This window comes from Zophobas morio, unplaced genomic scaffold (genome assembly GCF_036711695.1).
Source record: "Zophobas morio isolate AGI-343-1 ecotype UQ-CSIRO unplaced genomic scaffold, CSIRO_AGI_Zmor_V1 ptg000022l, whole genome shotgun sequence".
Classification (NCBI taxonomy): domain Eukaryota; kingdom Metazoa; phylum Arthropoda; class Insecta; order Coleoptera; family Tenebrionidae; genus Zophobas; species Zophobas morio.
The window spans coordinates 3,720,015-3,738,960 of NW_026972127.1; the positions used below are offsets into that span (position 1 = coordinate 3,720,015).

General features: G+C 38.0%; 1 protein-coding gene across 6 annotated transcripts in view; it reads right to left on the reverse strand.

Moving 5' to 3' along the window:
* Nucleotides 1-18,946, reverse strand: part of LOC135133740 (growth factor receptor-bound protein 14-like) — a 165,956-nt gene that overhangs the window by 10,689 nt on the left and 136,321 nt on the right. For all 6 annotated transcript variants that reach the window (XM_064062234.1, XM_064062235.1, XM_064062233.1 and 3 more), the window contains exons 7-8: nucleotides 6,832-7,059; nucleotides 5,907-6,002 (exon numbers count right to left, since the gene is read on the reverse strand). In XM_064062234.1, coding sequence (XP_063918304.1) covers nucleotides 5,907-6,002; nucleotides 6,832-7,059 — 324 coding nt within the window. The remainder of the gene's footprint in view (nucleotides 1-5,906; nucleotides 6,003-6,831; nucleotides 7,060-18,946) is intronic.

Here is an 18,946-nt window from a genome sequence, read left to right on the forward strand (position 1 = left end):
CTTGAAAAAGGCGCCTGTTTCTTCGGGAAATTATGTGACGATGAGATGTTTTTTTATTGTTTCTCTATTTCCACGACGAGAGACGAACAGTCTGAAAAAAGTATACTGAGGCCGTTTTCCAGGTCATAACAATACGTTTCACTCAACTTTCTGCAAGACACATAACGCTTTCTCCTAATGAAATTTTAAAAATGGCTCGGAAAACAACAGGAGAGGCAAAAAGCGTAATAAATGACGTGTACCATCAGGAGATTTATACGTAGAGAAGGAACCCTATTTGGAGAGGAGTGCTCGAATTCCCTCCGAGTTTATTTCGTATACGAATTTGATCCGATAGCATAATAGAAAAAGACTCCCTTTCCGAGATACTCCCTCGTAATTAGGATTATTTTTCCCATTTCCAACAAGCGAAAAATCGCGTTAAACCGTCTCAACTTCATGCACATCCAACTCCAATACACATTATAACCAAAATAGCGATGACACGAGCGACACTTAAAACCGACCTTTTTTCTTATCACCGACATACTCCCCAATACGTGACATCCTAGATCTCAAAATTTTCGAAAACATCGTCGATAACCAAAAAATTCGATAGCGGTGTTGCGAAAGTGTGTCGAGGCCGCAATTTTCGCGAAAAAAATAACACATCTGAGAGGTTCCGCCGTTACAAATCCGTCAACGTTATCATTTCAATTGAGCAACAATTAATTTTCTCTAGATATCCACCGCCGTAAAGAAAAAAAAGTATCTGCGGCCGACCTCGATTTTGACGGGTGATATCCGGCGAAAACAATATAAATAAAAATAAATACACACGGAAAGGAATAAAATAAAAACAGGCAGTCGTTACGAAAATCCGGTCCTGTCATCTCGCGCACCGCCGCCACTTCCACCATTATAATTAATATGGATTTGGCAGGAGCGGCAAGGACGACGTTTTCGCGAAGTTTAGTAGAGGGACAAGCGGGCACTGTTGCTATGTGCAGTTTTGCAGGGGCGCATTGGCGGGCTGCATACAAATTATGCAAATGCGAAATTGTGGCTTCATTTTTCTTGCGTGATCTCTAAAACCGTCTCCGTGTTGGTTTTTGGACAGGTGTTTTCAAAATCAATACACGAACGCTAAATTTAAAGCAAATCGAAAAAAAATGGAATCACAGTTGGCTGCAGTTTGTGAAACTCAAGCAAAGTAGTACTTTCTCACAATAACGTCATCAACTTTCTGGCGCGGATGACTATCTTAATTATGGTTGGTGGAATCGGGAAAATTTGAATACTTGAGTGCAACAAGTTTACCTATTTCGAAACAATATTATTTTAAAAACAATTTTCTTGGTGCTACAAATCATCACGTGGTAGAATTTCAACGCCTCTTATTTGTTTATCCATGTTTGAGGTAACTACTACAGACGATCGACCTCAAGAAACCATAAAACCCAACCAGACGGTTGGCAGCACTGAACGTGACTCCTGAAAAGTAAACTCATCGCGCAAAATGCAATAAACAGATGCATACACACATGCATGTAACTAACACATCATAACACACGGCGCTGTTGAACAAAATTCGCATGGTAACAGGAGCAGATGTCGAAAACGGATTCGCACTGCGATACACCCATCACTCGGCTACCCATTATTTAGTTGATTATTACTTCTCTCGTATAGCAACTTTCAGACCATTGATAATAAATTGTTTCTGCAGGCGGTTCTGCAGCGGATAATGGAAATTTTGGCGTTCGCTGGAACGGAAAAACAGGATGTCAAATGGTGTATGGAGTTCTCGAAGGATGTAGGGGTGTGTTGTATAAAAAAATAATTATGGAGGAGATACCCCCCGCAGTAATTCCGGCAAAACGAAGGGTGAGTTTTTTTGTGTTGTGGTAATCCTCGCCAGGCAACCGAACGGCCAAAAACGTCAGTATGGCTTCTGGTACGGTGACGTCACACACCATTTGGTTGGTATGGTTGACCGATTTTGCAACCAAAGAAATTTAATACTTGCAAAAATCACCAATACACAGACGTCAAAAATTTAACGGTCTAATGGGAAAAGTCATTTCAAAAAGGCAAAATCGAAGCGTACTTTTCACACGTTGGTCTGAAACTGAATTGTTACTTATTTTAACGTCGGCAACGTTTAATCAACGTTATTTCAACACCGCTTTTTTATTGGCTAAACAGCAATACATATATTTATTTCGATCGTTTTCATGGCTCAAGGAGATTTAGGCTATTTTTACTCTCGACTCTGTGGGTTAATATTGAAAAGCCATTCGAAAGCGTCTGTTTTATCAATCACTGCCAAAACGACTCTTAAAAACCACTGTTGATTTTAAAAATATCACTACTACTTTCATTCACTAAAGTTACAAGAAATGTTATCGCATTAGTTAAAAATCATGATTCCGCGTAAAAATTTCTGATGTTAGGATTTACCCAGAACTGATTACTTTTAAAACTACAAATCTTCAAACTGACGAAAGATTTGTTATATATATTCCGAATTCTTAGTTTTTTGATAATAATATAATAAATCTCTTTTAGAATTCATCTGAAATCATTATTACATCGGCGTACTTTTTGACCGTGACCCGCGTTTCCTGCCACGAGTACGAAAATCTAACGTCAAACCATAAAGGTATTTTTAAAACCAATTATTTTGTGCTTTTTTGGAAATTAGTACAAAAAAAGTGAATATCAGTCGGCGTCGTCCGATTACGCGATGCTCGTTCGACCTAAATTTTCTAATATTTTAAGAACCTGGTGAAAAACGTCTCCGACACTTGCTATGAACATCTCGCGTAAACAACGCCAAAACTAATGCACATTGTCGAAAAACGGCTCAGCAGCGAACGATTCGTCAACGAGAAAAATTGTATATGCTAAAGCTCCGCCAACATCATTTATCTGGATTTATCTATTTAAAAGTAACAAATGATCCGCGTTTCCTTGAACAACAGTAAGAGATCAAGAAATTCAGAAAGCTTACGGCGATTTTGCGCCAATCCGACTTTTCGAAGCAACCTTTTCAAGCAAATGGAATATGAGGAAAAAAAGAGATATTTCTAACGTCCCGACATTTCAACACACGCACGACTGCCAAATTAATATTTATATAAGTTGGAATAACACAAACCTTCCTTTATTTGTTTTCGTCACGTGACAGTCCATTTGCATTTTTGGGTCAAGTTCTTGTCGATTCGGAAAATTACAAAAGGTGCGACCCGATGCAAATTAAAACACGTCATTCCTCTATTTTGGGGGCACTCGAGACACGCGAAAGATGACGCAACCTCGAAGGAAACCCGAACTGCAGCAAGGACCGGAATAAAATCACTTGCGGCCCGAGGCGATGGCAATGCATACGCCGCAAAAACAGAAGATAATAAGGAAGTTCGGATCGAGCGCTGATTAATTAAAAAAAAAAGAAGTTAATTTTACGGCTTACGTCAGAACGCGGAGATATTACATTTGCTCCGACATAAATTGCAAAAAGATCTTTAAATCACTTCAATTAACATAAACATTTATCGCCGTTTTTGCACAGTTAGAGGTTGTTTTTTTTTCAGACTTAAAAAAATCTACATACTTTTCGACTTTGATAATTACTGGTAGTTATTCATAATCGGAGGTGAATCTGAGCCGTCATGGGATTTAACCACCGCACCCCCTTTTTTCCCACAATAACGACCCGAGTTTCTGGTGAGGCGTGTCCTTCGCATATTCGGTTTCGGTAAAAAAACCTTCACCTTGACTTACAACGCACAAAAGTTGTTTCCTATGTAAACTGATAAGATCCGTTTTTTATTTGCTTTCCTGCCCTCAGACAGCTTGTATCGCAGGATTTCCGGGCGTGGTGCAATGCCTGTACACAAAAAGTGCGTAAATAACGGAGGTCCGAGTGTGGGTCCCTGCATCGCGGCTTAATTAAATCATCTGTTGCTGGCGCTGGCGCCCTGCCATCCCAAGAAAAATCCCCCCATTGCACAATTCGACGAATATTAATCAAACTTTGGCTTTTTTAGCACTAACGAGGTCTTTGACGCACTTAAAACAAACGAGATAAGATAACAACAATCAATATATAGTAAACGTACCGTTATCTGTCAACTTTAATTTTTCTCGTTTGCAATTTTTTCGCGATAGGGATTATCTCGGCTCTTAAAAAACGTGATTCTGATTTGGAACATGACCCAACAAGTCCGACCGAGATCAAACGATTTTAGCGGGCTGTGTGCTAAAAGAGCAAACTGGTCAAAAACGACGAAACCTGGATTTGGCAGAATTGATGTTAAAAAAAAAATTGTAACAAAATCGGGATAAAAAATGTGAAGCGTTTGTCAAAATCAAATGCAATTTTCAAACTTTGTTTTCGACGACTGCCGGTAATTTTGTTGGTGTAAAAGTTGAATATTGGAATCAGGCACGTGTATGAAACGTAATCTATGAGTTAATAAAACGTGGGTGGCATGGTGATAAATTACCGAAAAATAAAAATACCAATTCGGTGACCAATCAAGCAAGTTGGAATGTCCTTGGTACTCAGTTCGCTTCTGAGCGGTCTGCATTTGAACGGTTAGTTCTCTGACAGCTTTGCTCCGAAACGGTTTTTATTAGTTTTCCGCATGACAGTTTGTCAAATGCACCTTTTGAAAACGTAACGTTTTGTCATCAACACTCCATCGATTTGAGAGAGAGTTTGAGTCTGAAAGTGTGCGATCTTCGCGCTCCCACTTGAACGAGTGCCTCTCGTTCCCTTTTTGTTGTTAATCTGGAGCGGGGGCGAAGGGAATCCTTACATAACTCAATATTCGAGTCAGTCTATGGATTTCAGGACTCAGTTGTCCGTAAAATCACTGCGAGAGCTTCAAATCCTAATTAAATTTCATTTCCGGAGCAGACGAGAATCCCCATCAACGCTCTACACGAGCGAGAACCTATACACAATCAATTTCCTTATTTCGCACAATTTTCAAATTAGTTCGACATTTATTCCGACAGAAAAATCCCCCGCAATTAAAACGCCGGGTGATTATCCCCCGCGCACCCTCTCGAGGCGCAGCATTCGTTAGCGAATTTTAATTTTTAAGGAGCGCCTCGAGGTTTCAGATAGGTCACGCTTCGCATCTCTTTATTTTTATTTTTCAAAAGCGACACAATTAAGTCGAGTGAAAAGCGAGACGGTCGAGATGCACCCTCGGAAATTGAAGGGGTTGCGGATGCACCATGCAAATTTCTCCCTACATACACCACTCAGGGGGGACGTGTCAAACGTGACTCCGGTTTTTCCGCTTTGCAAATAAAGGGCTCATTGTTGGGATTTCATTTTTATGGGGGCGCACGTCATGCGATCGGGGATGCAGATGTTCGCCACTCAATGACGCGCTTTCATTAACGCAGATATGGACGAGGTGTCGCGGATTTTGTTCCCGAGTAACAGCTCGCTTATTAATTGAGGTATCGACATGCGATAAGAGCTAAATGTAATGACAACTTGAACAGCTCAAAAGTGGAGTCAAAACGGTTATGGGGGTTACATTCGCTTAGATTCCAATTTGAACAGCTCGTTTGGTTTTTAACATGTTAAATTTCTGTAGAAATATCTGGATAGAGCACTAATTTCGATCGCGGTTGGGCGAACCCTCCCCGCGGTGCGTTATCAGAAATTGTCGATAACCTGATTTTGAGGCCCCCAGAGCGTTTACCCTTAAACTTAATTTGCAGCTGTATGGTCACATTTCCAGTGACAATCCGCCAACAAAAGAGGACGCTATTCGCACTTCTTTTTACTCTTTCCTTTTTAAGAGGATTATCAGTCTGGGAATTACGAGTTAAAATGAAAGAAAGTGTTAAGTTGGCGAAAATAAGGCTTCGACTATAGAAAAACTTGAACTACTTACATTAGGTACCGTGTAGCTGTTGTAGTCCTTCGGATTGATGGACTCGGTTTGCTTGTTTTTGAAAGCCCGGTAGTTTTCACGTAGCTGCTTTCCATACTGCAAACAAAAGAAGTGTTCATGAACGAAAATACAATTCGGGAACAGACAAGGTCACAAAGAACATCCAAGACGACTGTTTTTACAACTTTTTAAATGTGCTTTTGATGAGTCTCTATTTTAAGATGGACGTGTTTATGGTTGGCGAGGTTTTAAAACCGGCGACTAAAAAACGATTTCGTTGCAAGTGCATTTGCAATCACGAAAATTTCCAACCGTAAAAAATACAACGGAAACGATTTTCGAAATTACTATTGTGTCAATCAGCAGGACTAGCTCAAACACCATTCATTTAGAAGAGTTCATGCACCATCAGGTCTGAACAAAAACCGCCACTAAAAAGTCAGTCTTGCTATATCCTGCACGCTCGTACCGGTCCGGCAAGACCGTAAATTTAAAACTAACTTTAGGGCGAGCGCAACCTGTATAATACAAACGACATAAATTTACAGTTAACCCGACATTCGAAGATCACTACCACGGTTCTATTTTAACACGCATTAAAGACGACTTAAATAAAAATCACGTAAAATTCTGTCCGACTTACGGCGAAAAAACCACTTTGTCGGACGGTAATTACCACAAAACAGTTTCTATTTTCGTGCGATTTTAAAAAAATATGACAAACGAAAATTGGTGTCTGGGCCGCAGCCAAACTCTCATCCACAAGAATCAAAAATTGCGTCATACGCACAATACTGCCTAGTATGGCGTAACAGCAATAAATTTACCCTGCACGTGTCGCCACCACGCCGATTACTGCTCTTGGACAATCTGTCGTCGAGCAGGTTTGCTGCAATTATTATCAAAGAAAAAAGATAGTAAGTACCTTGGCAAGCCTCATGGCGGTCAGCCAACAGGACCGGACTCGCTCCGAATCACAAGATATACACTTCAGTTCTGGAGTTTCGTCTTCGGTGTCCACTCCTGAAGGCCTCAGGCAGATGCCCCACTCGGTGGGGGCACGGAACTGGTTCTTTGCGTTGAGCGTCGTGTAAACGTGGTAGCTGGACAGTTCGGCGAAGAAATTCAGACCGTTGATGTCCGACTCTGAGATCTGCAAGAGAAAGAAACCGATTACTACATACGATTTTTTTCTGGGCGAACTTGAACGCCAACCTTGACATTCGCTATCGTTGTAGATCGTGACAAGCGCAATTTTTTCGGAAATTACATAATGCGTGAGGTGGGAATGCGGCGAAGATCGGCGACGAGAAAATACGGGTACTCGAAATGGGCGCTTTTGGAAGGTCGATTTTTTTATTGACTACGATGAATAAATTTCGCATATCTCATTTTAGCGTGTTACATATACATATATGGTATGTGATTTTTTTTTTAATCGGTGCTAAAGTCGTAGATAAAATTTTGTTAGTTACACGTGGGCTAACGCATTATTATGCATGCTCGTGTGATTACACAACTCGGTTGACGCCTCGTTGTGAACAAACTACACATTTGTATGGTAATAATTATTTATCCTACTCCTAACGTAAACAATGAATAGATCACGTAATGTTGACCATTGAATTTTTCGCAAAAAATAATTAAATTCAAGAATTCGATAAAATTTGGAAAATTAATAAATTCAGAAAACGGCATTACGATGGTAAAGAAAATCCTGAAAAATTCTAAATTGTGAAACTCCTAGCACGTACCACATCAGTGAAAATTTTACTTACGATTAACTGACTGGTTGTCTATATGCAAGTTTAGCAAGTTTCCATGTAAAGTCTTTTATATTTTGCGTGGTAACGCTGATATTAACTACAATTTTTTTGTCAGTTGATCGATGAGTGCATCCGGTCATAATTTTTTTTGAAGCAATTTTCAAGAAAGTTGTCAATCAAGCCTCTTATGTGGGAACGTTGACTGATAAATATGCAAACAATTTGGAAGAAAACCAGATTGAGTACACGACAAAAATCAATGTGACCGTTAATTCAAAATTGTGACAAGTACTTTGTATTGTTCAAAAAATTTAATAACATTTCACTACGAAGACAACATGAGGAACATCTTCTGCGACCAAAAATAAGTTTTACGATTTCACGCGCCACTGCAGGCCATGTGTTTGCTCCTTTACAAACAATGTAACCTCAGTTTTAAAAGAGAATGGTGCTTTAAAAATTAGGAGGCGCAGTCATCAAACACATATCGTGCATTCAGGTGCGGACTTTCCAACAACAGAATCTTAAAATACATCTGGGAAAAAAAAGAACAAAAAATTGGCAAGCTACAAAACCAAAGGTACAAGTGTAAAAGTCTAAATTTAAAATGGCCAAATGTCTTATACCCTGAAATTACCACACCGGAGCCAAGTGAATTTTATTATCATAATAAGTTTTATTTTATATTGTTGTGTTGTTCAGATCTATAAAAATAAAATTCACTCGGGTCCTTCGCCGTTTTGTGCTTTAATGACATTCAGTTCAAATTAAATTATTAACAAACTGATTTATGCCAACAGTCTCGGCAGCCATGCACTTCCATCTCGGTTTAAATTAATAGAAGCGACCCGATATTTACTAGGAACACTTAATAACTCCTTACATACACAAATTAGTGCATCCTTTGAGAGACGCTCCACTTTCGACATCCAGCTTTTCCAAAACAAACACATCCACCGCTATTTGCTCATTTTTGATAAAATAAAATACCATCTGGGGAATTTCGCTACCTCGCGCTATTTTAATCGTTTGCAGAATGCTTCTCTTAGAACCACTATCTGATGGTATGTACACACTATAATACAGTTGCAGCGCGATAACGATAAGACTGCCACGCCGCTTCCGAGAAGATGGTCGTCGTCTCCTCGGCACAATTACGAATAATTGGTTTATCAAAACGGCTCCGAAATCCGAAAATAGAGTTTCACTTCCAGCGACCGTTCGATTTCCATAAACATCGCATAAAAGCATCTCTACGAGATGTTTTAATGAAATCGAAGTAGCAAAACCTGATCCTCGAATTTTTAATAGAACCGTACGATATCTCCTCCGTCTGGGCCGTGCTTCTTTATACAGAATGGGACTGCTTTGCTCTTAAAATATCACGCAAGATTTCAATAAAAATTCCCGTCCCAAAAAATTATTCAAAATTGAATAATTAAGACATTAAGATCAATCACTACGAAGGTCGTTCGTTCAAGTGCTCGTTGCTTAACTCCGTCAAGTAAGTAGATATGTCACTTCCGGAAAAATATGGAAGTAACATTGATATAATGAGTCTCCAGTAATGTGCATATGATTGGGGAAAAACGAGGCACCAATAAAAGACGACTTTCTATTGTTTTTAATTGGATATTAAATTATGCTATGCTCATGTGTCACGCGATATTGAGTCCTGATGTAATAACTTTGTAACAATAATGATTAAAAATTCAATTGTGTTCCAAAGACACAATTTAACGGCATCCAACTCAACACAAGTGTATCATGCCGTTCTGAAAAATGACAATGGTACAAAGTGACAGGTACTTTTAATTTCGAGAAAAAAACGGTGGATTAAAAGTTCCAAGTAAACGATTCAGCGACTCGAACAAACCGACGGAAGCGGGAAATTTACATCGCCGTATTCTGCGATCTGTGAACCATCAAGGAAACAAATTCGGCGTTCGTCAAATCACCCTCTGCTATCGCTCGCGACGCAGAAATGATTTTCCATCGGTGAGGAAACCTAAGAGAGCGTTGAACTTTCCCGAGGAAAGAGGGACATCGGTTGCCCAGCGAACGTGATGAAAATGTCGCAATATTCGTAATAATATGCAATAAATATGTAATTACGGACGCATTTACATTACAATGGTACACAATACGTTTTTACGCGGTTTCGACGGACAATGGACTTTTCAAATGGTCTAACTGTACTTCCACAAAACCGGACGAGAGACCGATCTGCATCCATAATAGCGGGTAATTAAGTTACCGGGCAATTACAATCGCGTTCGGGGAAAATCTGACGATCTGTCGGGCACAGCCGCGCCTACTGCAATTTTATCGATTCAATGGGCTCACGAATTTTTATTGTAACGCACAAAATGCCTGAAAATTAAGCGATTTCCTTCACGCTTCCTAGACAACTGAACATAAAACTATTGAAATCGTATATCTTGCAAAATTGCACCATTTTTAAATGATACATGGTTGAGTGTAAAAAAGCTGTAATTGGAAGCCGAGTTTTCCATTTCTTGACAGATGTTAAGAGTAAAATTAATTGCATTAATTAACCGAACTTTTGCGTCAAAGCTACAGCGCCCTAGCGTGTGTTTGCGCTTTCAAAGCAAACGGAGTTCTTTTCGCAAAACAGTAACCCAACTTTGTCTATACAGCGGAATTGTTTTACCTATTTGTAATGGGTTTTTCACAAAGGGATTACGAACACAGCGTAAAAGACGATTGCCGCTGCAAACTGAAACGATCAGTTTATTCATTTCGGTTTTCGGATCTCTAAACACACCAAAACATATTGGAAACATTTCTGCTACAAGAATTTTAAGCGTTACACATATCTGTTTCAGATGTTTATTTTTTTCGCCTCTGGGTGACTCATTTCAACAATCAAATTCAGACCTGCACAAAACATTAATTATCTTTCCAATTTCCCCGCACTATCCACCCATAAATTTTTATTACAACCCAGCACACACAATTACAATGAAATTTGCAACGAGCTATTACAAAACAATAATTATTGTAAAGTCATTTACTGCCTTCATAAAACTTTATGGAGAATTTTGCAATCCGTGATTTTGCCACCCCCGTGAAAAAAACTTCCATTAAAACGCCAGATAAGAGGAAAACTGGGTCCAGTGCTGTCCCGGAAACTTTTTTCCATCGTGGGTCAATTATCGTTTAAGTAATTTGTAAATGTGATATTATCGGTTTTATCTTATCTTATCGTTTAAGCCCGATTCGAAGGCAATGTCCTCTGAGTAATGGACATTTCGTAATTCCGACTTAATTAGTGGTTCGGTTCGTTTTAACGAATGATAAACACAAATCGAGGCTTGAAATTGAACAGTCCTTCCAGAAATAGTGCGTTTACTTTTAGAAACGGAAATTCGACTGATTGGGAGTAAATCTGCCCGGCAACAGCTCGATACGTCAGAAGTTTGACACCTCGGGAAAAAAAAAACGTTTTCCAAATTCGGAACCGTGTTTCGAAATTGATGGCTGTTGCTAGGTGCAATCAAAGCGTTTCTTCGATAACGTTACGTAACGTTAACAGTACTTTGTTTCGTGTGAAGCAATCTTTACATCCTGCGAGGGATAAAGACGGTAATTTGGACAAAATGTGACAGGCGCGCGTTATAAGATGCTCAGACAAGTCCATAAAAAATTGTAAAGGGGCGACTACACGAACCGGTGCCGGACGACTCCGGAAACTAATAGATATTGGAATTAAGAAGCGCTCATTAATCACCACCGTAATAACTTTTCTAATACACTTTTAGCAATTTATTATCCGTGACAGTTTTAAAAATGTCTCCAAGACGTATTACTTTCCAAACGTTAATGCAACCGTGCCTTAGGAACCATAAGACACATTTTTCGATTTCAGCAAGCACTTTGCGTAATTATTACGGAATCAAAATGCTAGCAGTGCAATAAATCGGCGACTAGTCTGAACTAATCGCAGACCATCAAAAACCCAAACGACTTCGTTTTAAAGCTAGAAATTATAAAACTTACCAATGATTGTTTTCGATTGTCAATATCGCAGACGTTAGATCACCCGATTTCATGAATGAGTCCACTACGACGACTTCAATGAAAATTTAAAGAAAGGCGGTTTTTGGGGTCCGGCGACACCATGATGCCAAAAATGGGTATTTTCTTTTTTCGGAAAATTATTGCAACTTGACAGTTGCCGGTACCTGGGACTTTCTACTCGGAAACAAACAACATTCCCTCTCGACTACCGGCATTCGACTGTTTCGACAGGCGGCTGCCGGTCTCTCAGAACCGGCTTACGAACAAAGGCCGAGGATCGTCGAACGGCACCGAACAGCTGACAGTCAGCTGATCTTTATAACTACCTGGTGAAATGAGAAATGACTCACCGACCACGCTCGATATTGATAATAAGCCGGTCCTTTTTCTCTTGTTTATTTTTTTTTCGGTTCCTACTCTCTTGGTGATTACACACGGAATTAACGTTGCGGTAGGTAAGGGGGCACACACCCCCACTCCGGACCGGAATTACCGATCAATTAATGCGGGCAAGGACTCGCAGGACGTGCCGAAGGGTGGCTTTCTTGATATAGGATGATTACATGCTTTCATTGTGGGGCGAATGCTGTTATTATGGTTGTTTACTAAAACGAGCGTGTATTTACTGGTAAAAGGAGTTAAAACTTACTCTAAATCTAAGCTGTTATGAATGTGTTATTTATTGTGTCTGCGAATGTTCGCGCGCCTTTGCATGAATTCTCGGAAAATGGTGGATTTTGGTTCTTTTGAAATTTTGCTTGCACAAAGGGGACGTCACGATAAATCCATGATCGGAATGGTACATAATAATGCAAAAACAGTAATAGCTGTAAATCTGGTAACAATGAGATTTTTTGACGAGACGTTTGCCGAGTTAACATGTCTAACGAGGGCACTGAAAACTGTGATAACCGCTATTCTTCATTGCATCACATCGAGCGAATTATTGTTTTTTGAATAAGCACAAATTATTACTTGGTGTTCATTGTGTGCAAAGTATCTTTAAAATATAGGAGCAGGTCACAATTTATGCTTGATTAAAAAATACATATCTGGGTCAATTTTCGTATCAGTCTGTAGCGGCAAGTGTCCTTTCCATTGTATCCACAGTAGGGTCATTGTGCAACATTTTACTGACACATTCCGAAAAATATCCCGTTTGCACAGTGACTTTTCAATCGAACGAAAATACGTCAATCAATTATGTAAAAAGAAAAGATAAAACATATATTTATTATCGTGTGGGATTAAAATATATTAGTAATTATTATCGTTCATTAAACAAATTGGTGCGGCAGCTTTCTGATTAATAATATAATTCGCATATATTTCACTATTCCGAATACTTATTATTTAGATCAGCTAATTACGGAGCGACAACATCATTAATCGCCAAATGAAAAGTATCAATTAACTTTTTTAAGCGTTAAACGTAATTTTAGCTCGGTGGGTTATTAAACTTTGGACATTTTTTTAAATCGCTTAATCAAATTGGACATTTTTGGATTAACTGCTATGATTAATATATTTTTAACGTCGTGCTTAATTAATCTACAGAAAAAAACCTCAAGTTATTTTACGCATAACTTCCCCAGCCTTATTTTTAACAGATTTAAGAAGATGCATTTGAATTTTAATGTCGGTGTGTTTTCGATTATATAATCTCTGTGATTAATGACGTCAAACTTTTTAGTAAGAACACATTAATTTGAATAGATGCATGGCAACACATTGTGTTTTCAGAATTTCAGAAAAAATTGGATAAGCTGTTTTTGATTTAATCAATATCATAAACTATTTCATTGATTAATTCTACCTGTCGAGGCAATCCTATAAAATATGAATACACACAAATAAATAAAATAACCGCAAGTAGTGTGGATGTATTAAACAAAATTTACCCCGCAAAATCAACTTTTTGGAAGAGATAAGGAAATACATTCTGATTTAGCATGTTTACGATGGCTTTAAAAGCTTCACAAGATTTCAAAGCATTTGTCTTTGTAGTTTCCAAGTTAAATAGTAAAATTCTGTTGTACAATTGCGATTTTTTTTCCAAAAATCTGATGTTCACGATAAAAAGAAAAAACGACTTCATAAACTACAAGTATAAAGTGTGTTACTTTATAAAATTTAAGTAGAATTATAAGACGACGTCATCAAATTGTTGGTGGGGATGGCCAGATAAGTTTTTACTATCTACACAATGTTCCTAAAATATATCTAGAATTTCACAACAATTAGTTGGAGCAGTTCGGAGATTATGTCCCTGATAAAATCGACAATAGACAATAGATAGACCGAAACGGAGGTCTACTTTTTCAAATTAAATAAAGAAATATTTTACTTTTAGTAAAATATAATAAACAGATCCTATAGTGTTAACATTAGAACTCCACTTTCTTTTAACGGTGACGGCAGATTATAAATAAAATTAGCCAACAAGAAAAATTTTTTCCAAAAAATGTCCATTACAACACCGCTAGAAAAGATTTTTTGTGTAGTATTTGTATTTAGCGACCGATTAACTGAAAGCAATTATACTGTTCGAAACAAAACAATGCACTTTTAACACCAGAGAACATTATCAACATGAAGCATCTAAAAAAGTTAATTAGGGTTGGCCATAATTTTAAAATTTCAGTTGGCAGTTCTGCTCTCTTGACGTCGTTACGTCATGTCTGAAGGAGTTATGAGGTTAACATTAATTAATGTAAATGTCGTTTGCACCTACTTGAATGTCAATGTGACGATTAATCTTATACCCGAGATTAATGAATAGATACGGCTCCCATAAGTCATAAGTGAGCTGCCAACTGAAGTTTTAAAATCAGAGTCAACTCTAATTCGCCTTTTTTCAATCGTACGGTATCAAGTTGGCCTATACGGTAACATGACTCTATCGTGACCTGCAGACCCGTTCTGGCCGTCCAGGTTTGGTTTTGCCTCGCAACAAAGTCGTCTGTCTCGAATTTCCTCCGATGTTCTTAAAGTGTAACGTCAGCTCGGTTTAGCGCTAAATTAATTAATAAGTGGGACTGGTATTTTCCGTGGGGTGGCTTTGTTTGCAGAGCTAGCACGACTTAAAATTTCATTGATTATGCAGTATTAACCCAAAACCATTTTCGCAAGTGCCCCGAGTAACGCCTGTGTTATGTTAATTAATTTATTGTGGAAAAAGCTCGACAAAGACGTCCCTTTGACGGCAACCCTTCACATTCTTCCCCGCTGTCAAGCAGAAATAACAAGAGTGGTAATAACTCAAATCCAAATCTGTTATGGCCGGTATTGAAAGGACAAACAAAAACCGTACCAACAGAAACTATTATAAGATCCTCGAACAAAGAGACGGTGCGAAAATCGCCCCAACGGCCGGCCGGAATAGAGGCCACACGGGCCCATCATTCCGGTTGACATCTGTAATCAATAACGAGTCTAATAGCTGTTGCCATTGAACGCAACAGAACGGCTTCCACACATTACAGTAATCGCAAGGCGCACACAAAAAATCGCCCTCTTTCATTATTCGATGACGATTTTTTCCTCACGCTCCATCTCCTTTTCCTGTTCTCGTTCACGCGCGCCGAGCTCCATTATTTTTCGATTTAATGCCAACATAAATATTTGATCTCCTCTCTGACATGAAAGACTCAAAATGTACTTGTTAAAACAAAGCTGCGTACGTGACTGCCTTGCCGTAATTGCTCTTCTTACACGAGAAATACGAAATGTTATGACATTAATCTCGGGGTCTTGTTAGTGTCGAATTACGGGACGAGATTAATGTCTCGGGTCATCGGCGACCGTGAAATATTGCACTCCAACCGAGGACGATTAATTTTTTTGCGAACTCTGATTGGCCGGCATTTATTTCATGCAGAGACCAAGGTGCCAAATTAGCGGGGCCTGGAGCGAACGAACAGTGAAAAATTTTCCCTGGACGAATTTACGCTTATTCCTATAGTCGAACTTATTGATTCTGACGTGATTCGTGCTGTTTTAAATAGTTTAGATGGCTATCCTGTCATGCTGTACATGGGTCAAGCGAAAATGAATATATTTAACTCAGAGACAATTTATTGGTCCCACGACTACGAAAAATTATCTTGTTAAACAGAAACATATTTTTTAATTATACTTACTATACTTCCAGTACAAAAGCAGTGTTTTGATTTTTGATTTGATTCAAACCTGAAAAACTACCCAATAAAAGACCAAGTTCTAATTCCATCGTTAGTACCAAAATACTCTTTATTATCCTTTTAATTGAAGTTTTCCAAGAAATCTTCCAGGAGTCAATGTTCAATATTTCAGAACTAGACTCATATACACGTTCTTCCGTCATTTCTTACTTTCGTCATCATCCTAACCCTCACTAGACATTTTGATTTTTTTGTGAAACTACTATAAAAGAAATTCAACTATTTTGAAGTTTAACTTAAGCTACGGAAGAACGAGTCCATCGGACGAATGGACACTTTTATTATTTATAAGTACATATTAATTTCTAACTCCTTAAAATTTTTTACTCAGTTGTATTTATGTTCTAGAATTATGTAATTACTTGCATTAGCGCTGTTAGCTGAGTAGAATTAACAGCGTCCAGCTGAAGACTTGTTGTTTCTGAAAGCTCTGAATCTTAGACTCAAAAAATTTCACACCACATAAAATGGGAGAAAGTTGTTTTTAAATTATTTTATTATAAAGAAATTTCTATAGCGAAAATTTAATGTCATCGAAACCTATATTTCATATCTTTTTTTCAAAGCTGTTAAAAAATCAGAACATTCCGACATAAAATTAGTCTTATTAATTTTGTATTAGTGATATCTTTATTCAGCTTCTTTTGTCGAATTCTAGTGAATTAAAGTATTAATAATGAATTTTTTCATGGTCAATTAAGTCAGCTTATCTTCAGCCGACGATGTATGACATGCATGTTACTTTTTTTTTTTGAAGAAAAAAAAACCTGTTTTGAAATATTAACCGGACCTATCATAAAAAAGTGAATATGATTTTTTTGTTTCGCATAAGATGTTCAAGTTGCCGTCGTTTAACATAATAAGTGCGCTTGAAGCAAATTATTTAAAAATAATTTTGCAAGTAAGGAAAAAAATAGTACTAAAGTACAGGCTGATTCAAAAAGCGCGCGCTCCTAGATATCCCATCAATGATCACGGAGAGAAAAATTGTTCGTTATTTTCAACGGGGAAAATATACCACTTTTTGACACACCCTATATATTTTCGATTGGCCTTTTCGAAGATACATTTTTTATTTTTGATTTTTTGTAATAATGTAAAAGTTGACAAAAAAACCGCAGTACTCTTTGTTCTGCCATTTTTAAAAATTTATTTTATTATTTATTCATAAAATATTGGTACACAGATATTAAAACAACCTTATTGCGATTTGTTGTAAACTTTTTTTTGTCAAAGAATTAAAAAAAATAGGTATAAATCTACCGGGGTTACCTTTAAAAAAATTATGTATGCTGCCTTACTCAAAAAAATATACTGTACAGGTGAGAATAATTAGAGTTCACCCTGTTCCAAGAGTCGTAAAACTCTGATCCTGTGAGAAAATTCCAAAAAGTAGGTGACAACTGGCATAAAAAAATACATATTTTTATACAATGTTCGTCAAAATGGGCAGTATTTCCAAAATTCGCAGTAAAAAGTTTGTGAAAGTAACTGGATCCATACTTTTTAAAAATTCTGTATAAATTATGGTTTTCATTATTCAAGATCAAAAAAACATCAACAAAATTTTTATATACTGTATTATATACTTAATTTGACCCAAAAACCGTATCCAAATAATCTAAGCATGATTGTTTCAAGATTCTTGAAGATGTTCCATGAATGGCAAAACATAAAATTAAAAACAAAAAAGTAATTTGGGTAGTTCCAGCGATAAAACAGGCACACAAAGGTCATAGCCATTATAGAAACATTTATGTGACATTTAGTTAAACTTTTAAATAATATTAGAATGTATGTAACCTGTACCCAAACTATCTAGTGCATAATAACTTTTACCATCCGATCACTGGTTCTCTCTGTGAACCACGCATTCGCGGACAAAATTTGCCAAAACAAAACCCCGACCCACAACACAATGCCTCCTTTTCAGTGATACATGACGAGGGCGCGCAAATATAGTCCTTCCGTTTAAATTATTTCGAAAAAACCCCGACATCGTGGGAGGGTTGTTTGACCTCCGTCCCAAATATAACCACAGCGTCAAAATCAGCCCGCCGTTCGCATTTCCACGTAACGAGTCGAACTTAGTTTCATCCCCATGAAAATTTGATCGAACCAGGTTAGACCGGGGGTGGTTTTTAAGGGTTGCGAACCCGCCGCTGTCGCGTAGGACACTATCGATTTTGTGGAGTCCAGGATCAGCTGTCCTCCATGCACCTGCACTTCCGTTCGCGGCACACCTTTCACACCCTCTCACCCCTATTACTTTCACCCGAGACGCGCTATTTATAGGTCACAGGGCCGGCTTTTTGCATCTGCAATAATTGGCTCCACGACACGTTGTGAATAAAAAATTCGTATAAACCAAAAACTGCAAAAATCGAGTTTTTTCGCGGTGTTTGTATGCTAAAAATACTCAATCGGTCGTGTTTTTGGAATAATGTTGGTTATTTGTATCGCTAATATTGTGTATTTACATACAGCGAAGCATCTTTGCCTTAACCCCTGGAAAGATAAAACAGTCTGCTTTGGGCTCACCAAATGGAAGATAATTGATGTCAAACGGTTAAGGCCGACTCAGACGTAGGGACTGTCTCGTATTACAATTTATAATGTACTTCTAATAACTGAATATCCACAATTGTTTTATTTATAGTTCGGGTTTCTTGGCACCTCCGTTGCTTTAAATCTTTACATGCAGTTGTTATTAACATATGTTGAACCACAGCGTCGTCGGAGTAGACCTTAACAATTTTTTTTAAACAATCCTGGAGTAATTAGTAATGCAAATAATTCAGTTTAAATAAGTACACATATACGATTCCCACAAGAAATAATTTCATAACGTATAAATTTTCGCACTAATGCGGTAAGTAAGCACACACGATGGGCCCTTCGTGTGGGTGTAATGGATTCGGGACCGTGCACCCTTTCGCCCTACATCCCGTAATCGCACAAACAGCGCAATTTATTCTCGGCCGGCGTGTAAAAACAAGCCCGAAACATGCGTCAGAAATGGATTTTA